Consider the following 23,185-nt stretch of genomic DNA (forward strand, 5'->3'; position numbering starts at 1 on the left):
GATGCCTCTTGTTTTATTAGTTGTGCAAAGTCTCCAGAAAGGTTTTGTCTGCAAAATACATTACTCTTCCTAAATTCTTTTCCATATTTCTTATTGTCTAGAAGGAGACACCTTGCCTTATCTCTGTTTCAAAGGTACTCAGCAGGCTGTTACTTCTTTCTAGGGCCAAGCCTGAGACTATTACAGGGTTTGTGCTTCCATAATCTGCAAAGTTGGACCTCCTCATTTGACTTGCATGGAGCTTATCCCTTTTCACTTATCTCAGTGATGTCATGATGGTGGACTCTGTCCACCTCCCTTGATATGCTTCTTTAACTATTTCAGACTGCAGGATTTCTCATCAGTCTAGGAAAATCCACACTTGCTCAACTCTACAGTGGACCCTTGGTTATCCTAATTAATCCGTTCCAGAGAGTGTGACTAAAGCTGAGTTTGATGATTTCCAAATTCATTTTCTCCATAAGAAATAATGTAAATCCATTAATCCATTCCAGACACCCAAAAGTATTAAAAAAAAAAATTTTTTTTTTACATGAAATATACATTTACCTACACAGAAAACAATGAGACATGAAGAATAGAACAATAACAACATGACACTTACCTTTATCGAAGACTCTTCTTAGTGTATTGAAGACAGGAGGTGGGGAGAGGATGGAGAAACTACTGTTTGGAAAGGGAATCCCCTTCCATAAAGACTTCAGGTACCAAGTCCTTTTCTGGGGTTACTTCCCTTCTTTGTTTTTTAATGCCACTAGGACCAGCTTGAGAGTCACTGGACCCCTGTAACTGAAAAAAGTGTTCCAGAGAGGTCTGTTCCTGGTGTATGTTAGGAATTGTGGCGGCAGCAGGGGAATGTGTTGGGAGACAGGACAAGATAGTCCTTCAATATGACACTAATATCGACTCTATGGCTTATTCATCTAGCATAATTAATCTAATTTGACATAAACAATATTAAAACATAAACACATGATATATACTCTAGAATGAATAAAATGTGTCATATGTCTCTCTACCTACCTGATGAGTGTTCTGTTTGTTGTTGGGTGTATAAGGGCCACTGAAAGATAAGCCTTACATAGTGGTGGTGATGGCGGCAGCAGAGGCGGCGGTGTTAGTAGCTCTATATACCTCCAACAGCATTGGAGGAGTCAGTTTCGTGCTGTCTTTTTTCTATCAATTAATCACTTAACTTGCTACACTGTTAATGCTACAATTTATTGTTGGCTGGCGCTATAGCTTTTATCTACTCTTGCTGATTTAGTATCGTACATATTGCAGAATCATTGAAGAAGGCACATTCTCCCCATTCTCTCAGCCCTTTACCAAAGTGCTGGCTGGCACTAGGAACTTTCTTTGGGCCCATGGTGACTTATTTAGCAGTTGCAAGCACGAAAAAGAATGGAATAATTTGAAATGTATCGTATGAATGCGTGGGATCATGCTCACTGACTGATAAATAATGGCACACCGAGTGTCGGGCCACTGTTGCTGTGTGGACGCGTTCGGGACGAACGACTATTACCAAGCCAATATTTTGATGAAAAAATGTTACTATTTCTGAATATTATGAAATCCGACGACTACGATATCCAGGGGTCCATTGTAATTTTGCCTCTTTTTCCACCTCTGGGAACTCTGTACCTATCTTGGGTGGTTAAGGCAATAATTAAGTTCTCCATTTACCACAATGATTTGTAGATCCTTATTCTTTCTATGGGCAACTCTAACTTCCCGTTCACCTTGTGAGGGTTAGGGTGTCAATCAGCCAGACAAAGGAAGGGTCACACTAATCCCCTGGTAGGTTATGGCCTATACAAATATAAGAATGGGAGTAACATGATCATTTGACCATTTGGGAGCTACTAAATGGATTTTTTGTATCTTTTCATTGGTAATTATCCACAAGGATAATTTGTTCCTAATGCCTGTGATTAATTTTGAAATATTGCATGTGATGTTTCATCCACTTTTCCTCTGGGATTGCATGTGAATGTTTGCAAGGTCACTGAATCTGTACTCTGTAAAAAGGTGTAAAATTAGGGAAAATATGATTGGGGTTTATAAATGGAAAACAGAAATAAATAAAGATGTAAATAATATGCTAAAAATATCTAGCTCAAGACAGGACTCGTAGTAGTGGGTTCAAGTTGGAAAAATTTAGATTTAGAAATGATATAGGAAAGCACTGACTTTGTAATAGAGTTGTGGATGAGTGGAGCAAACTCCTGAGTAAAATCATTGAAGTAAAAACCTTGTGTAGCTTTAAAAACAGGTTAGATATGTACTTGAGTGGATATGAGATGGACTTGGCTAGCATGGGCCAGTAAGCCTGCTGCATTGCTCCTCCTCATGTTCTTCTAAGTAAATCAATCAATATAAATGCAAAAATTATTTAAAAATGATGAGCAGAAGGAGCTTAGAAAAGGGAGAAGCCCCTAGATATTTCAGAAATATGCAAATGATGATGACTGTGTGGGTTATAATAATCTATCCAGTTCATTTAATTAAATAACCCATTTGTTGAGTTATCATCATATTGTTGCTATATACAGTGGTACCTCAAGTTTTGAACAGCTCCCATCTTGAACAATTATATAAGTGTATTTTTGGGGGTTTGAAATGGACTAATCTAATTTACATTACAGTGGACCCCCGCATAACGATGGCATCACATAGCGATTTTTCCGCATACCGATTACTTTTATCGCAAAATTTTTGCCGCGCATACCGATTAAAAACCCGCTTACCGATTTTCGTCCGAGACGCGTCCAATGTGCCCTCAGCCAGCCTCACATGTGCCGGCCGTCCCATTGTTTACCAGCCAGCCTCCGCGGTAACATCCAAGCATACACTCGGAATATTTCGTATTATTACAGTGTTTTCGGTGCTGTTTCTGGAAAATAAGTGACCATGGGCCCCAAGAAAGCTTCTAGTGCCAACCCTGTGGTAAAAAGGGTGAGAATTAGTATGGAAATTAAGAAAGATTTTGAAGGGTTTGGGGCTAACCCTGAGAAGCCTATGCCAGTTGTGGAATCCATTGTGCCTACTTCAAAGATTAAGGAAATGTGTGCACAGTGGGTTGAACTGCAAACCTTTATAGATGAAAATCACCCTGACACAGCTGTTGCAAGCCGTGCTGGTGACTATTTCAATGACAATGTTGTGGCCCATTTTAGACAAATCGTAAAGGAACGGGAGGTACAGAGCTCTATGGACAGATTTGTTGTGCGACAGAGGTCCAGTGACTCTCAAGCTGGTCCTAGTGGCATTAAAAGAAGAAGGGAAGTAACCCCGGAAAAGGACTTGCTACCTCAAGTCGTAATGGAAGGGGATTCCCCTTCTAAACAGTAAGAAGATAATGCTCTCCCCTCCTCCCATCCCATCAATCATCACCAGATCTTCAATAAAAGTAAGTGTCATTTAATTGTGCATGCCTTTTTCAGTTTGTGTGTATTAAAATTAACATTTCATGTGGTAAAAAAAAATTTTTTTCATACTTTTGGGCGTCTTGCACGGATTAATTTGATTTCCATTATTTCTTATGGGGAAAATTCATTCGCATAACGATTATTTCGCATAACGATGAGCCCTCTTGCACGGATTAAAATCGTTAACCGGGGGTCCACTGTATTTCTTTTGGGAACAGATTTGTTCGGTATCGGCACTCGAACAGCCTTCTGGAATGAATTAAGTTCGTAACTTGAGGTACCACTGTATTACTATTTTTTACAGGAATATACAAGGTTGGCTCTTGGTATAATAAATTATATTTCTTTTATTTTCTTAGATGGCTATCCAATTAAAACAAATATATAGTACATGTAAAGATTTTAATTTACTCTACTTCATGCTGCTGGATATACTTGGCACTTAGTCTGCGGTAAAAACTCACATTTTAGCAAACAGAAAAATCTGAGTAGCTTACAGACACTGTACTAGACACTTTGTTTGTAGATTGACTTTATTGAGTCTTACCAATTTGTGTGTGTACTTGCAGTTGTAATTAAAATGTTGAATGTATTTGAACAAATTATAATTTCATGAAGAGATAATTCATTAGAAATGTTAGCCTCCATCTAATCTGAAGGTGTACAGTGTTGATTCATGGTACTTTGAAATGTCAGTGATGCAGTAGAGATAATGTAGTAAAAAAGAATGATTATGTAGTGGAGGTTTAATTTTGTGTTACTGAGATGATCATAGTGGAGAGAGTATATAATGCTTATGCATGAGTGATTATGGCAGAAAAATTAAAAAATATGTATTTTGCTCTGGGATACTTTATAAATAGTAGATACCACATTCAGGGTGTAAATTTTGCTTGAATTTAGAGAAAGATAATTTATATAATTTTTTTTTTTTTTTTGCAGAAAGTTTATTGAATCAAATTTACATTTCAGAAACCTGTTGTTGGATCTAGTCCTAAACTGGATGCCACTTCTTGTGGCCCTGAACAGAGTCATTCTGGTCCTGAACCAAACCTATCTGGTGCTGAACCCAGTCATTCTCGACCTGAATTAAACTATTCTCGACTGGAATCTAGTTCTAAACCAGATAGTGTGTTGGGACACAGTTTGGGTTCTGCACAAGGTGGTGTTGGTAGACCTTCCTCTGGACATTGTATGAGCCCAGTGCAACAACGCAAACCATCACCAGTACAAAAATCTGCGTCAGGTGAATGGAAAACTACAAGAGATATTGGTGGAAGGGAAATAGAAAAATCAAAAGACCTGGGGCATAATGAAAGAACAAGAGAGAAAAGCTTGGAGATGTCAAGGGAAGGCAGCTATGAAAGAAGTCGAGGGAGAGAGTTTAATCGAAATGAGTCAAAATATGGTGATAGAAGCAGAGAACGGGGATCTGAAAGAAGTAGAGAAAAAGATCATGACCGGAACAGATCCAAAGATTTTGAAAGAAAGAGAGAGCATGATTTTAATCGACATAAAGGGAGGGATAGGAGCACTGACAGAGATGGAAGGATTAGACCATCAGGTGGGAAAGAATATGAGAGAAGCAGAGATAGAGGAAGCAGCTCTAGAGGAAGGGAGCATGAAAGAGAAAAGAAACAAGATTGTGTCAGAGGGAACACTTCTCAGGAGAGACAGTTAGATCGCAATAGGGAAAGAGAGACTCTTAGAATGGAGCGCCAGCACAGTTACAGTGAGCAAGAGAAAAGGCAGTTGGAGGCAGCAAAGTTATCTTCAAAGTGGAACAGTCTTCTTGATCTTCCAATGCCACCATCATCCAGCAGTAATAATACACCACATCCTTTTGGAGATATAGAAAATATGACACCTCCCAATCCAGAAAAATTTAAAAGTTCTAGAGAAAAGCTTCAAAAACTTTTTGGGATAGTTCAGAATTCATCTATGCCAAAAGAGGGGGAAGCTAGTACTTCATCAGCATCATCAGTCTCAACATCATCACGATCGCGGGGTTGGAGAGACGAAGTTCGAGCCAGGGGAGACCTCTTTTTTACCCAAAGAAGTTCAAGTCAGTCTGCAGGTGAAATGACAGATGACAGAGGAGACTATCACCCTCCAAGACACAGATCTCAATACGATGACAAATCTTCAAGGTCTTCACATAGCCAGAATGTAACAAGAGATCATTCTCATAGTCAAAATAGTGATTCAAGAGACCAGGCGCACCCTTGGAAAGACAGTAGATCTCATCCAAACAACCCTCATCATGTTCCTTTACAAATGAGTCCTCCTTTAAAGGAAAATACAAGCACTCCACACGAGAAGCCTATATCCCCAGATCAATCTCTTAGTTATACTTATGGCTCAATGGATACTCCTCAGTCTCCTGATATAGAGGCTTCATTCAGTCCAATTATTTCTTCTGAAGAGAGTACTCCAGTAAAGACCATTCCTCTAGAAAATCTTCAACAGAAAGGAGTTGATCTTGAAGCCATAAAGAAAGCTCTTGCACAGATCCGAGCGAATGAGAGACCTAGTACTAATGCTTCAAATGCTGAACAAGGGCCATCCTATCGTTATGAGGATTTTGTGGGTCCTGCTTCAAAACTGCAAGCTGATGAAGATGAGCCTTATGATCCTGAAGAAGTATGGAACAGTCAAGATATAGAAAGAGCAGCCTCTCGGCGCCTTGGTGTTAGTGTAGAATCTTCGTCTGTTATTCAAAGTCAGAAGGATATGGATGTCTGGCAGGTACCAACATGTATACCCTTACCTCACAGCTACCAGAATAAAATGCAGGATAGACAAAGTCCCCACCCTGGTCATCAAATGCCACATACAAAAGATGGAGCTAGGACCCTTGACTCAGGAAATGGTAAAATGGTTTCACTCTCAAATATACCCCTTCCTCAGAGGCAGGCTACAACTGGTCCAGTTTGTGATAAATCAAGCCATGTTCCTCATAGTCATTCAGATACTAGCACACACACAGTATCCCATGGAGTAGGTTGGTATCAGAGCATTTCCAGTACAAGAGCAAATGATTCTCATAGCTTAAGAGAAAATGCCAATGATGTAGATATGAGGCAGCAGCAGCAGCAGCATCTTCCACCGCTACCAAAATCACAGCAACCTCCATTACCTTCATCACATCAACCTCCATTGCCTTCACCACGGCCTCCTTCACCTTCCCCACAGCCTCCATTACCTTCCCCACATCAGCCTCCATTACCTTCCCTACATCAGCCTCCATTACCTTCCCAACATCAGCCTCCATTACCTTCCTCACATCAGCCTCCATTACCTTCACCACATCAGCCTCCGTTACCTTCCACACATCAGCCTCCATTGCCTTCTTCATCTCAGCCACCACTGCTAGTATCACACCAGCTTCCATTACCAAAAGCTGTTCCACCCACATCTTCAGCAGCACTTCAGCCTCCATTGCCAAAAGCACATCAACCACCTCTACCAACATCATTTCAACCACCATTACCAAAATCGCCACCACCTGAACCACAGCCTTCAACAAAGCCATCTAGTTCTCAAACACTACCTTCAAGTAAGCGAACAGATGAACTGTCAGTTAAAGATGGACATAACTATGTTGTAAGCAGATTAGATAGCATTCGTTCTCGAATTGCACATCAAGCCAGTGAACTTATTAAACCTGGTCAACAGGGTGTAGCTGCCAGTCAAATGGAAAAGTACAAGCTAAAGAGACAAGCAAGTAGTTTGTCAGAAGTCAAGTCTCCTACATATACTCCAAATATAAACTCCAGAGAAAATATATCTACAAAGTCTGAATCAAGCACAAAGGGAAAAGACTCTGTATCTGTGCTTGATTTACTCTTACCAGAAAATAAAACAAATGATGCAGAAATGGAAGAGGGAGCTGTGTCAGTAAGGGACCCTCGACAAATTACTCCTAATATTTCAGCACAACTTCATAGAGACCCAAGGTTAAAACACCATGACTCTCTCTCTGAAAATGAATCTGTGCCAGCTGTATCCCGCAATCGAGATCCAAGATTATCTGCACCCTCTTCTGCAGGAGGGTTATCAAATTTCAGAGATCCAAGGCACCAAACTAATCGGGATCCAAGGCAGGAATCTACAAATTTTTCAAGCACTTTGGGTAGAGAAGGGAGAGATGATTCAGGAAAGTTATTTAGTGTGCCTTGTTCAAGCAGAGATCCTAGACAAGACCCAGGAAAATTTCCTCTTGCAACTGGACCTCAGGTTAGAGATCCAAGGCATGACTCGAGTAGTTATGTTGGATCAGGAACTTCGACACGTGATCCTAGACATGATCTGAGCAGTTTCTCCAGTGGTTCTGTTAGAGGAAGCAGGGATCCAAGACAAGAAGCTAATATTTTTCCTACTGTTGTAGGAACCCAATGTAGAGATCCACGTATGACTTCTAGAGGAGAGAGACCTCTGTTGCCTGCAAATTATCCTGTGCAGCCATCTAACCTAAGTGTGCAGGCAGTTGATGTCCATCCATCTCAGTCTACCAGTAGCACTCTGATTGGACAAACTTTTACATGCTTGATGATGAGAGGTTTACCTCCTTTCACCAATTCTAATCACATTTATCATTTCTTTCAGGAATATATCTTACGTGACATGTCTATTGAATTAGATAGCCACTACCAATGTAAGGGCACTGCCTATATACATTTTCCCAGTCATGCCAGTGCCCAGGAGGCTTTGGAACTCATGAATGGACGTATTTTACAGGGTTATCCAGTAACACTTAGAATATGCACAGTAGGAATTCTACGACAAGCAAAAAATGCTTATGAGCAGTTAAATCGTGACAGAGAAGCTCAGCTACGCATTCCTGAGCGACCTAGGGGAAATGGAAATCCATTTTTCAAGTCTCGCCCAAAAGAACATACAACTAAACCACCAGAACCCAATTCTGCCACAGCTGCCTCAGTGACAAACACAGATAAAACAAGTTTATCAAGTAAACCACAAGAACATGAAGGGGATGTTGGTGGAAATACAAACCAATACTCGGAGCTGTGTGGCGTTAAAGTACCACCAAAATCAAGTGGAAAACTAAGCTTCAAAATTCCAAAGATTAGAAAGGATACACCAAAAGGTGAGCAGAAGGATGCAGGAGGCTGTGATGAAATTAAGAGTAAGGTTGAAACGTCTGAAAAGAAAAAGGTAACAAATGAAGGTGTTGCTGCAGACAATAAGAAGGTAAAATCACTGGAAAAGGATTTGTCAGAATCAGATGATGAATTGCATGATATACAAACAGTAGCCAGAAGAAACAGAAAGTTCAAGAAAATTGTTATTCATTCTGATTCAGAATCAGAAAGTGAAGAAAAAACTAAGAAATCTATATTGAGCACTAAAAATGGATCATTGAGTACTAGCAGTGATAAGATTGATGCCAGTAATGATGATGATGAGGATGATGATGATGATGAGAGCTTTATGGTTATTGATGAGACTGTTGTGTCAGATGCTGATGAAACTGAAGAATCTGAAGTAAGCTCTCAAGTGTCAGAAGAACCCCTTGATCAGGTATTACCTATAAAGGTAAAAGAAAAGAAAGGTAAGAAAAGTAAATATAATATTGGTAAACAAAAAGGAAAGAAGAGATCAGGGGTTATTAAAGGTAAAAAGAAAGCACAAGCAAAAACTGATACATCTACTCGTAAGGTACGTGGAAAGAAAAATACAGATAAATGTACGACTGACAATGTTTACAAGCCTGAATTTAACGTTCATTCTTCTGTGGGATTAAAATTAACGCGTCACACCCAAGGAGAACTAGAGGAACTAATTCCTGAGAAGAAGAAGCTTAAAGTGCTGATCCCTGTTCCTCATAAGTTTGTGATCACATTAAGTGATGATGATAAGCTTAAAAAGAGAGGTGGAAAGCGGAAAACTTCAGAGTTGTTACCACCGTCAGAAGATGTTAAGAAAATTGTAGAAACTCCAGTTGAGAATGCTGTGCCACTTTCTAAAGTCAGTACTTTGCGTAAGGTTACTAAAACTTCTAAGCAGAATGTAATTGCTGTCATTGAAACAAATGAAAAAGACTGGGATCATACTAAAGATAGTGACTCAAGTGATGAAATGTTCCTTCCACTTAATACAAAGCTTAACCGTGTTCTGAAAAGGGAAGTAATCATTGGTTCCCCTACATCAAAGAAAGGTAAGAAGAGAAAAATATGTCATGTTGCAAATGTCATGAATGTACATCAGAGAAAGAAAGTAAAGAAAGTTTTATCTAATGATGATTTAAATCAAATTGAGAATATAGCTAATAACGCTGCCAGCATTAGTAAGAGCCCTGAAGAAATGCAAAAAGGTGAAGTTACAAAGCGTGGTTTGATATCACCAAATGGAGAAACCGATAGAAAAAAGTTACGCTTGGATGTTCAAGTGTCTTCCTCTAAAAGTGAAGGAGAAAATACTCATCAGTTTGATGTTTTTGAAAATGATGCTCTTTCTGATGAAATGCCTGACCTTACTCAAATTACTCCAAGTTTGTTAGATGTGGACCCTACAATTTGTAATGTCTTGCCAAATGCATCTGCCCTTGCCAGTGTCTTGAGTCCACCTCATGCAAGCCTTCAGGTGAGTGATGTTTCGTCAAAAAGTGATTTAGGTGATAACTGGTTACCACGAAAGTTGCAAGTAATGGAAGAACGATTTTCTTCAGATGAAGCTACTCATGCAAAGATGAAGGAAGACAAAGTTTTGGACGAAATGTTTGACATGGTAATTGAAAGTGGAGAAGTTAAATGCAAAGTTGATGCTGCTGTTACTGAAAAGATTTCAAAAGCTAATAAAGGAAACGAGAATGAAAATGATGGCCATTTTACCAAGTATGGAGAAAGTCAAGATTATGCTGAGATTAATATTGCTTCTAAAGAATCTGATTCTGATTCTAGAGAGACTTTAGTAATGGCAATGGAAACCATATCTGAGAAATTGACAGATCTAAACACAGAAAAAATGAATGATGCTATGGTGTCTGCAAGTCCAACATCTTCAACTCCTGACCAGCAAAGCACTCTTGATTCTGAGGATGGACGGCACACAAAAATAGATAAGTGCATTAAAGAACAAAGATCTGCACTACCAGCTACAGACAATTCTGTAAATATGCAGTGGTCCTTAGATATGCAAACCATTCATACTAAGAGTATATCTCCATGTGATGCAGGAGATAAACCCAGAAGAGAGTTGCAGGCTTTGGAAGATAATAGTAAGATGAGGGATGAGCAAAATGAGGTTTCAGTAATTCAAGATAATCATAGTGAGGAAAGTACTACTGTTTGTGAAAGTGGTAAAACAACTGAGACAATTACTAATATTAAAAATACTGAATGGGAAACAAAAACGGATGAAAATAGTGGTATCATAATTAGCAATGAAGATGATGATGGTGATGATGCAGCTAGTGTGGGGAAAGTTAGTACCAGTAGTTTTGTAGATGATGCATCAGTTGTTTCTAGTGAAGGTCATGATCTCAAATCTCCAGAGTCTCAGGTTTCCAAGAAAGGAAAGAGAAGTAAATCAGTTGGGTCTGTTCCATCAGTTGAGTGTCGGCGAGTGACTCGAGGCTCCGTAGTGGAGCCACTAACAGCAGAAGTTGTTGAGTGGGATGATGGAGGGGTGGTGGATTTGTTTCAGTGTGATATGTGTGACTATTTTGGTCGACACATGGCTAGTCACTTGGTCAACTTTCACACTGAGAGAGAATTGCCATGTGAATTCAAAAAAGAAGACTTTCCGCCTGTTATTAAAGATCATGTTGGTCCTGCTAAAGAAGCAAGTAAGGATGTAAAAAAATTACTGGATTTGAGCTGGATTCCAACTAATATGAATTTTGAGAAAAGTGTAACCTGTAAAGATTGTGACTATATATCTAACAGTCGTTTTGACTTGATTTATCATGTCCTTGAGCATTCTCCTGATGCAGCTTCAAGTGTTTATCATTGTCGTCTTTGCAACTACATGTCTGAAAAAAAAGAAAACTTTTACAACCATGTTTCTAGTCACACTGGGGAATATCGCTACAGGTGTGAACTCTGTGGTCATCGCACTTACAAATTGGCACGTCTACAGTCACATCATACAGAGTGTCATCGCACCCAACCAGAGAAGTTTTTAATATTAGGAATGATTGAAGAAGATGGTTGGCTGTATATCCATGTTTGTAAAGTATGCATGTTTGTTAGGATTGGTTTAGGCGCTGCTGAGGAGCATGTAAAACACCGTCATGGAGGAAAAGCGGAAATTCATAAGTCTAACATGAGTAGGCATATTGTTTTGCATTCAGAGCTGAGGAAATCTTCTGGTGACTCAGAAAGTACCCCTATTCCTCGTCCAAAATACAAGGGGAAAAAAAAAAGGCGAGGAAAAAAGGGTCCAGATCTTGAGGTTTTTGTTGGAGATGAAGAATTTGATGAAAAAGGAGAAGTAGAGGAAAAAGCCAAGCAGCTTGTAGATAGAATATCAATAAATATTCACACAACGATGTCTGCTCAAGAAGCTCAAAAAAGAATGTCTTTGTTAGATTCTATTAGCAAAAAATTAGACGAGGATACTCAGGAAGATGAAGGAGAATTATGTATAAAAATTTCTACAAAGGCAGAGTCATCATCAATTAGCTCTCTTTTGCCAATTTCAGGGGACACTGGTGATGTTTTAAAAGAGAATGAGGGAAAAGCTCAAGATAAAAATACAGTTGACAAACAAAAAACAGATGAACCCCAAAATGATGCAGAAAATGAGCAAACATCAGTTCCAGAGAAGGAGTCTAACAGTGGAGAGAATTGCAATGATGATGATGTACAGAAGATTATAGTAAGTGAAGACATTGACTCAGCTGGAAGTGATAGTGAGTCTACGATGAGTGCTCTTGATACTGATGTTTTTGATGATGAAATAATAGCTACAGGTAAAGGTTTTCTTCAAGATACAATCAGAAAACTTTCAGCCAAGCTTGAGGAAGATGCTAAAAAGACAAAGTTTGTCATGAAAAAACAGCAGCAAGATAAAAAAAATGATCTAGAGCAGCAACAAAATCAAGAAAAGGACCAAAAACAGCAACAAGATCAAGAAAAGGACCCAGAGCAGCAACAAGATCAAAAAAAGGACCAAGAGCAGCAACAAGATCAAGAAAAGGACCAAGAGAAGCAACAAGATCAAGAAAAGGACCAAGAGCAACAGCAATATCCAACAGCAGGTGATACATGTACAAGTAATATCCAGGAAGATAGTGACTCGGATAATTTAGTTATATGTGAGGATGATGACGTAAATGATAAGGATGAAGCATCCCCTTTGGACCATACTCAAGAAGCAGAAAGCTCATTGGATAGCAATAACACTACTGAAGGGAATTCAGGAGCTTCACTTCAAGACTCCATCCAGTTAATACTGAGAGAAGCATCTACACAAAACAAGCCACCTTTAAAAATGCCCAAGTTGAGAATTCGTCCTGCACACCAGCTTATGGACCCACATCATTCACCAAAGGTACAAGATTGTAGATAGGTAGTACTGTAGTATTTGTTATTTATATAAGTAAAACAAGTGGTTTTATACCTTATTTATAAGTAAGTGATATGAGTACTCACCTAGTTGTGGTTGCAGGGGTCAAGTCACAGCTCCTGGCCCCTCCTCTTCACTATTGTTAACTTAGTGCATGCATTATTATTTTCATTTTCAGACATATACATTATAGGAAAAAAATTATTGCTAAGAATATGATATTAGACCATAAAATAAGATTATTTGTTTCAAAAAGTTCTCCATTTCATGAAAGGATGAAGTTGAATCCATCCTGATTAATATACAACAGTCGTATCCAAACTTATCCATGAACCAGTCGCATTTGTGTCAATACTCAAATTTTTGTAGATTTATAGCACAATGTTAATGAAAACATTTGCAAAAAATTCTAGACATGATTGCTAATTTTTTTTTTTTTTTTAACAAGTCGGCCATCTCCCACCGAGGCAGGGTGACCCAAAAAGAAAGAAAATCTCCAAAAAGAAAATACTTTCATCATTGTTCAACACTTTCACCTCACTCACACATATCACTGTTTTTGCAGAGGTGCTCAGAAAACAACAGTTTAGAAGCATATACATATAAAGATACACAACATATCCCTCCAAACTGCCAATATTCCAAACCCCTCCTTTAAAGTGCAGGCATTGTACTTCCCATTTCCAGGACTCAAGTCCAGCTATACAAAAATAACCAGTTTCCCTGAATTCTTCACTAAATATTACCCTGCTCACACTCCAACAGCTTGTCAGGTCCCAAATACCATTCGTCTCCATTCACTTCTATCTAACATGCTCATTCACGCTTGCTGGAAGTCCAGCCCTTCGCCCACAAAACTTCCTTTACCCCCTCCCTCCAACCTTTTCGAGGATGACCTCTACCTCGCCTTCCTTTCCCTACAGATTTATATGCTCTCAATGTCATTCTACTTTGATCCATTCTCTCTAAATGACCGAACCTCCTCAACAATCCCTCTTCAGCCCTCTGACTAATACTTTTATTAACTCCACACCTTCTAATTTCCACACTCCAAATTTTCTGCATAATATTTACACCACACATTGCCCGTTGACAGGACATCTCCACTGCCTGCAGCCGCCTCCTCGCTGCAGCATTTACAACCTAAGCTTCACACCCATATAAGAGTGTTGGTACCACTGTACTTTCATACATTCCCTTCTTTGCTTCCATAGATAACGTTTTTTGTCTCCACATATACCTCAACGCACCGCTCACCTTTTTTCATTCATTAATTCTATGACTAACCTCATTCTTCATAAATCCATCTGCTGACACGTCGACTCTCAAATATCTGAAAACATTCACTTCTTCCATACTCCTCCTCTCCTATTTGATATCCAATTTTTCTTTATCTAAATCATTTGATACCCTCATCACCTTAGTCTTTTCTGTGTTCACTTTCATCTTTCTACCTTTACACACACTCCCAAACTCATTCACTAACCTTTGCAGTTTTACTTTAGAATCTCTCATAAGCACAGTATCATCAGCAAAAAGCAACTGCGTCAATTCCCATTTTGTATTTGATTCCCCATAATTTATTCCCACCCCTCTCCTGAACACTCTAGCATTTACTTCTTTTACAACCCCATCTATAAATATATTAAACAACCATGGTGACATTACACATCTCTGTCCAAGACCTACTTTTACTGGGAAGTAGTCTCCCTCTCTTCTACACACCCTAACCTGAGCCTCACTATCCTCATAAAAACTCTCTACAGCATTTAGTAACTTACTACCTATTCCATATACTTCCATCATCTGCCACATTGCTCCCCTATCCTCTCTATCATATGTCTTTTCTAAATCCATAAATGCAATGAAAAGTTCCTTACCTTTATCTAAATACTGTTCACATATATGCTTCAATGTAAACACTTGATCTACACATCCCCTACCCGCTCTGAAACCTCCTTTCTCATCCATAATCCTACATTCTCTCTTACCTCTAATTCTTTCAATAATAACCCTACCGTACACTTTTCCTGGTATACTCAGTAAACTAATTCCTCTATAATTTATACAATCTCTTTTGTCTCTCTTCTCTTTATATGAAGGAACTATACATGCTCTCTGCCAATCCCTACGTACCTTCCCCTCTTTCATACATTTTTTTTTTTTTCCAACAAGTCGGTCGTCTCCCACCGAGGCAGGGTGACCCAAAAAAGAAAGAAAATCCCCAAAAAGAAAATACCTTCATCATCATTCAACACTTTCACCACACTCACACATTATCACTGCTTTTGCAGAGGTGCTCAGAATACAACAGTTTAGAAGCATATACGTATAAAGATACACAACATATCCCTCCAAACTGCCAATATCCCAAACCCCTCCTTTAAAGTGCAGGCATTGTACTTCCCATTTCCAGGACTCAATTCCGACTATATTAAAATAACCGGTTTCCCTGAATCCCTTCACTAAATATTACCCTGCTCACACTCCAACAGATCGTCAGGTCCCAAGTATCATTCGTCTCCATTCACTCCTATCTAACACGCTCATGCACGCTTGCTGGAAGTCCAAGCCCCTCGCCCACAAAACCTCCTTTACCCCCTCTTTCCAACCCTTTCGAGGACGACCCCTACCCCTCTTTCCTTCCCCTATAGATTTATATGCTTTCCTTCATACATTCATACATTTATTTATTCATACATTTATTAAACAAAAATACCAACCACTCTAACACTATATCCCCCTCTGCTTTTAACATTTCTGTCATGATCTCGGCAGTTCCAGCTGCTTTACTCCTTTCATTCTAGATATTGCCTCGTGCACATCCCCCACACTCACATCCTGCTCTTCTTCACTCTTAAAAGATGGTATACTTCCTGGCCAATGCACGAAATTACCGCATCCCTTTCTTCATCGACATTTAAAAGTTTCTCAAAATATTCTCGCCATCTACCCAGTACCTCCATCTCCCCATCTACTGACTCCCCTACTCTGTTTTTAACTGACATATCTATTCGTTCCCTAAACTTTCTTAACTTGTTTAACTCACTTCAGATTTTTTTCTTATTTTCATTAAAATTTCGTGACAGTGCCTCTCCCACTCTCATCTGCTCTCCTCTTGCACTCTCTCACCACTCTCTTCACCTTTATTTTACTCCCCATATACTCTGCTCTTCTTATAACACCTCTGCTTTGTAAAAACCTCTTATAAGCTACCTTTTTCTCTTTTATCACACCCTTTACTTCATCATTCCACCAATCACTCCTCTTTCCTCCCGCACCCACCCTCCTATAACCACAAACTTCTGCCCCACATTCTAATACTGCAAACTATTCCAATCCTCTTCAACTCCCCCCCCTTCTCCCCCACTACTCATACTTGCACTAGCCCACCTTTCTGCCAATAGTTGCTTATATCTCACCCAAGCTTCCTCCTCCCTTAGTTTATACACTTTCACCTCTCTCTTACTTGTTGCCATTTTCCTCTTGTCGCATCTACCTCTTACTCTAACTGTAGCTATAACTAAATAATGATCCGATATATCAGTTGCCCCTCTATAAACATGTACATCCTGAAGCCTACCCATCAACCTTTTATCCACCAATACATAATCTAACAAACTACTTTTATTACGTGCTATATCATACCTTATATATTTATTTATCCTCTTTTTCATAAAATATGTATTACTTATTATCAAACCTCTTTCTACACATAGCTCAATTAAAGGCTCCCCATTTTCATTTACCCCTGGCACCCCAAATTTACCTACTACTCCCTCCTCAACATTTTTACCCACTTTAGCTGAAATCCCCAACCACAAGTACTTGGTTCAAAACTCCCCATGCATTCACTCAACATTTCCCAAAATCTCTCTCTCTCCCCAACACTTCTCTCTTCTTCAGGTGCATATACGCTTACTGTAACCCACTTTTCACATCCAACCTTTATTTTACTCCACATTATCCTTGAATTAATGCATTTCTACTCTTCTCCTGCCATAGCTTATCCTTCAACATTATTGTTATTCCCTCTTTAGCTCTAAATCTATTTGAAACCCCTGACCTAATTCCATTTATTTTTCTCCACTGAAACTCTCCCACCCCCTTCTGCTTTGTTTCACTTAAAGCCAGGACATCCAGCTTCTTCTCATTCATAACATCCACAATCATCTCTTTCTTATCATTCGCACAACATCCATGCACATTCAGACCTCCCACTTTGACAATTTTCTTCTTATTCTTTTTAGTAATCATTACAGGAAAAGGGGTTACTAGCCCATTGTTCCCAGCAGTCTAGTTGACTTTTACAACACACATGGCTTTCGGAGGAAAGATTTTTATTCCACTTCCCCATGGATATAAAAGGAAAAGTAATAAGAAGAAGAACTATTAAGATAAAATCAAAGAAAACTCAGATGAGTGTGTATAAATAAACATGTACGTGTATGTGTAGTGTGACCTAAGTGTAAGTAGAAGTAGCAAGACATACCTGTAATCTTGCATATTTATGAGACAGACAAAAGACACCAGCAATCCTACCATCATGTAAAACAATTACAGGCTTTCATTTTACACTCACTTGGCAGGACGGTAGTACCTCCCTGGGTGGTTGCTGTCTACCAACCTACTACTTATACCAACAGGCTTATTATAATTAATTGAAATGCCATATACATTAAATCATTGGTGTAGAAGGGGACAGGTTTGTCAGGACGATCAAAAGTTCAGTTAAAAGCATTGGAATAGTATGAATATTTTTATACCCTTCATTGCTATATAATATCCAAAAAACATATAAAAAATATTAATTTTTGTAAGAGTATTTTATTAAACTCTGCATTAATATTACAATAATGGGTTATCTGTTTGTGTAAGCTTAAAAAAGTCCCTAGTAGGCAGCTTAAAAAATAAGCACATTTTGGATAATATTGCCAAGTTTTCTGGTGCTTTTTAATATTTTACTGGGAACTGTGAAATTTGATATCTAGAAAGCTTTAATTTGCAAAATTATTATTTAATGTTTTAACTGCCTTAGTCACAGTAAAATAAAATAATTGTACAGGTCCTCCATCACAAATCCGGCATCATTGGGACTTGTAGTGTGCCGGATTACAGAGTGGTTAGGTTAGAATACACTTAATAAAATTAACCAACTTGACTTATACAAAGTTCATTGAACATCGGCAAAAATCGAACATTTCCGCTACTTTGAGCTCAATTTCATGGTACTTTTCATCATGAGCGCAATCAAAATCACGTCTGTTTCTGTAATGTATCTTCCATTCTATCAAATGAAACCAAAAAACGAGAATAAAACCATAAAAACCATACGAAAATATACCACAAAGAGGCGGCTAATTGCCGAGAATGAACTCCTTTATTTATTGTCCATCTTTTTTATTTTTGATGTACATTAAGAAGCATCTTTCCATCATACATTGCCCAAGTTTCAATAAAACAGCCCAATAAACAACTGAGAAAAAAAAAATATTTACCAAAAATCATATATGGCAAGCCCAAGCCAGATACTGGAAATAAGTCACTTTGTCTGACTTTTCTGGGTTATCCTAGGATCTCTATACATACGCTGCTATGTATGATAATCTGTGTAACTGTATTTGTGTATATCTAATAAACTTACTTATTTACTTACTTCTAGTCTGTTGACTAAGTACAAGAAACTGCCCATTCACTTATTTCAACTACCTAATAAAATGGTCAGAAATTGGCATTTTGGCCAATTTCACAGATGGCAATTTCAAAATAGGGTCCAAAATAAAGAATGCAGACATTCCTGGCACTAAAACAACATTTTCTCTGTTCATTAGTCACGGCTCCAGGTCCCTCTTATATTACTCTTGCTTACCATTTGGAATTTTTATTCACACAAAAAAATAGAAGATTTACTGTTATAAAGACTACTGCATTATTGTAATAATTGTATAAATAATGTCAACCCATTCTTGACTCCGTACTGGAATTTGGACTGGGAGGCAGATAGGTATTGGACAGTAACGTCATTTGCTTACTCAAGCATCGCTACAGAATAGAACATTTCTGCTACTGTGAGTGCAATTTCAAGGTACTTTTCCTCATGAAAGCAATCAAAATCATATCTGTTTCTGTAATATATCTTCCATTCTATCAAATGAAACCGAAAAAATGAGAATACAGTGGACCCCCAGTTCACGATATTAATCCGTTCCTGAGAGCTCATCGTAAACCGAAATTATCGGAAAGCGAATCAATTTTCCCCATAAGAAATGATGGAAATCAAATTAATCCATGCAAGACACCCAAAAGTATGAAAAAAAAACTTTTACCACATGATATATTAAGTTTAATGCAATACAATAATTACAATAACAATAGAATAATCACAATAGAATAATTGACACTTACCTTTAATGAAGATCTGGTGATGATTGATGGGATGGGAGGAGGGGAGAGTGTCGAAGTTTTCAATGTTTAGAAGGGGAATCCCCCTCCATTATGACTTGAGGTAGCAAGTCCTTTTCCGGGGTTACTTCCTTTTTTCTTTTAATGCCACTAGGACCAGCTTGAGAGTCACTGGACTTCTGTCGCACAACATATCTGTCCATAGAGGCCTGTACCTCTCGTTCCTTTATGACTTTCCTAAAGTGGTTCACAACATCGTCAGTGTACAGGTTGTCAACACGGCTTGCATTAGCTGTGTCAGGGTGATTTTCATCAAAAAAGGTTTGCACTTCAAGCCACTTTGCACACATTTCCTTAATTTCAATAGTCATTAGCACCCTTGGTCTCGATGGGTTGGCACTAGAAGCTTTCTTGGGGCCCATGGTGACTTACTTTGCAGAAACAAGCACCAAAAACAGTGATAATATGGATAATATAGAATGTACCAAATGTATCCCTAGATGCGCGCACACTGGCTGGCTTGTAAATACTGGATACGTCTCGTACAAATAGTATCGCATACCGGGTTTTGTAACGGGAACCGAGGCAAATTTTTTGCGATATAATGCTTCGGATACCGGTTTTATCGGATACCGATGGCTTCGTGAACCGGGGGTCCACTGTATAACCATAAAAACCATACAAAAATACTATACCGCTGAGCGGCCGCTAATGGGTGAGAAGTGAACTCTGCTGTTTATGGTCTGATTTCTTTCATTTTTGGTGTACATTAAGAAGTATCTTTCCATCATACATTGCCCAAGTCTCAATAATATAACCCAACAAACAATTGAGAAAATAACAACAGCAATAATAATAATAATAATAATAATAAAAGCAGGTGGGGATATAGTTTTGGAGTGGTTGGTGCAATTATTTAATAAATGTATGGAAGTAGGTAAGGTACCCATGGATTGGCAGAGAGCATGCATAGTTCCTTTGTATAAAGGCAAAGGGGACAAAAGAGACTGCAAAAATTATAGGGGGATAAGTTTGTTGAGTATACCTGGTAAAGTGTATGGTAGAGTTATTATTGAAAGAATTAAGAGTAAGACGGAGAATAGGATAGCAGATGAACAAGGAGGCTTTAGGAAAGGTAGGGGGTGTGTGGACCAGGTGTTTACAGTGAAACACATAAGTGAACAGTATTTAGATAAGGCTAAAGAGGTCTTTGTGGCATTTATGGATTTGGAAAAGGCATATGACAGGGTGGATAGGGGGGCAATGTGGCAGATGTTGCAGGTGTATGGTGTAGGAGGTAGGTTACTGAAAGCAGTGAAGAGTTTTTACGAGGATAGTGAGGCTCAAGTTAGAGTATGTAGGAAAGAGGGAAATTATTTCCCAGTAAAAGTAGGCCTTAGACAAGGATGTGTGATGTCACCGTGGTTGTTTAATACATTTATAGATGGGGTTGTAAGAGAAGTAAATGCGAGCGTCTTGGCAAGAGGCGTGGAGTTAAAAGATAAAGAATCACACATAAAGTGGGAGTTGTCACAGTTGCTCTTTGCTGATGACACTGTGCTCTTGGGAGATTCTGAAGAGAAGTTGCAGAGATTGGTGGATGAATTTGGTAGGGTATGCAAAAGAAGAAAATTAAAAGTGAATACAGGAAAGAGTAAGGTTATGAGGATAACAAAAAGATTAGGTGATGAAAGATTGGATATCAGATTGGAGGGAGAGAGCATGGAGGAGGTGAATGTATTCAGATATTTGGGAGTGGACGTGTCAGTGGATGGGTCTATGAAAGATGAGGTGAATCATAGAATTGATGAGGGGAAAAGGGTGAGTGGTGCACTTAGGAGTCTGTGGAGACAAAGAACTTTGTCCTTGGAGGCAAAGTGGGGAATGTATGAGAGTATAGTTTTACCAACGCTCTTATATGGGTGTGAAGCATGGGTGATGAATGTTGCAGCGAGGAGAAGGCTGGAGGCAGTGGAGATGTCATGTCTGAGGGCAATGTGTGGTGTGAATATAATGCAGAGAATTCGTAGTTTGGAAGTTAGGAGGAGGTGCGGGATTACCAAAACTGTTGTCCAGAGGGCTGAGGAAGGGTTGTTGAGGTGGTTCGGACATGTAGAGAGAATGGAGCGAAACAGAATGACTTCAGGAGTGTATCAGTCTGTAGTGGAAGGAAGGTGGGGTAGGGGTCAGCCTAGGAAAGGTTGGAGGGAGGGGGTAAAGGAGGTTTTGTGTGCCAGGGGCTTGGACTTCCAGCAGGCATGCGTGAGCATGTTTGATAGGAGTGAATGGAGACAAGTGGTTTTTAATACTTGACGTGCTGTTGGAGTGTGAGCAAAGTAACATTTATGAAGGGGTTCAGGGAAACCGGCAGGCCGGACTTGAGTCCTGGAGATGGGAAGTACAGTGCCTGCACTCTGAAGGAGGGGTGTTAATGTTGCAGTTTAAAAACTGTAGTGTAAAGCACCCTTCTGGCAAGACAGTGATGGAGTGAATGATGGTGAAAGTTTTTCTTTTTCGGGCCACCCTGCCTTGGTGGGAATCGGCCAGTGTGATAATAATAATAAATAATATTTTCATATAGTCGGACTTGAGTCCTGGAAATGGGAAGTACAATGCCTGCACTTTAAAGGAGGGGTTTGGGATATTGGCAGTTTGGAGGGATATGTTGTGTATCTTTATATGTGTATGCTTCTAGACTGTTGTATTCTGAGCACCTCTGCAAAAACAGTGATAATGTGCGAGTGTGGTGAAAGTGTTGAATGATGATGAAAGTATTTTCTTTTTGGGGATTTTCTTTCTTTTTTGGGTCACCCTGCCTCGGTGGGAGACGGCCGACTTGTTGAAAAAAAAAAAAAAATAATAATAATAATAATATCTTTATTTACTACACATACATGTACATGGTATAGAGGCCTAGCTGACATCAGTGACATACTACTATATAGAAAGCCACTTGTTATACAGAGTATTTCAAGCAAATTAGGTCAGTGTCCCAGGATGCGACCCACACCAGTCAACTAACACCCAGGTACCCATTTACTCATGGGTGAACATAGACAACAGTTGTAAAGAAACATGCCCAATGTTTCTACCCTGGCTGGGAATCAAATATTTACAAAAAATCATATATGGCTAACCCAAGCCAGGTACTAGAAATAAGCCACGTTGTCTGACTTTTTTGGGTTATTCTAGGTTCTCTACACATATTTTATTTTATTTATGTCTTTGCAAACAGTACATTGAGATTTTGTATTTACAATAGTGAGTTGCAATGCAAAGAGAGCCTCTATTATGCCTAGGCATTATGGGCCAACTTAACATTATTGGCTTACAGTCTACTTAACCCTTTGACTGTTTCCGACGTATAAATACGTCTTACGAGCCAATGTTTCTGACGTATTTATACGCACAAATTCTAGCGGCTTCAAATCGAGCGCCAAAGGCCTGGTAGGCCTACACGGTTGAGAATGGGTCTCAGTGGTCGGTGTGCACCCTGTGAAAAAAATCTGGGACCCAGCGGTGCATTGTGGGAACGCCATGTTGTCAGTCCATTTTCACCATGCCTCTCGGTAAGAAGTTCCTCACTCCTCGGCGGATTGGAGGTCTTTTGTTCCCAAGTGATTGCTCTAACAGCGATGAAAATGTCAGTGACAGTGAATTCAAGGGTTTTCAAGTGAGTGTTACCGAAAAATGTGCCCAGGATAACGTAAATAGTGACGAAAACCCAGATGACCCACAACCTTCGACCTCTGGTGCTGTGCCGGCTTGTTCACGTTCACGTTCGCCTGTACCAGGACGAAAGAGGAAACTATTTG

The 23,185-nt window shown here is 39.2% G+C and overlaps 1 protein-coding gene across 5 annotated transcripts in view; it reads left to right on the forward strand.

Annotated features, from left to right (window-relative positions):
* Positions 1 to 23,185, forward strand: part of LOC128689188 (uncharacterized) — a 433,687-nt gene that overhangs the window by 222,989 nt on the left and 187,513 nt on the right. For all 5 annotated transcript variants that reach the window (XM_070087146.1, XM_070087144.1, XM_070087148.1 and 2 more), the window contains one exon: positions 4,407 to 12,953. In XM_070087146.1, the coding sequence (XP_069943247.1) occupies positions 4,407 to 12,953 (8,547 nt within the window). The remainder of the gene's footprint in view (positions 1 to 4,406; positions 12,954 to 23,185) is intronic.

This window comes from Cherax quadricarinatus, chromosome 21 (genome assembly GCF_038502225.1).
Source record: "Cherax quadricarinatus isolate ZL_2023a chromosome 21, ASM3850222v1, whole genome shotgun sequence".
Classification (NCBI taxonomy): Eukaryota; Metazoa; Arthropoda; class Malacostraca; order Decapoda; family Parastacidae; genus Cherax; species Cherax quadricarinatus.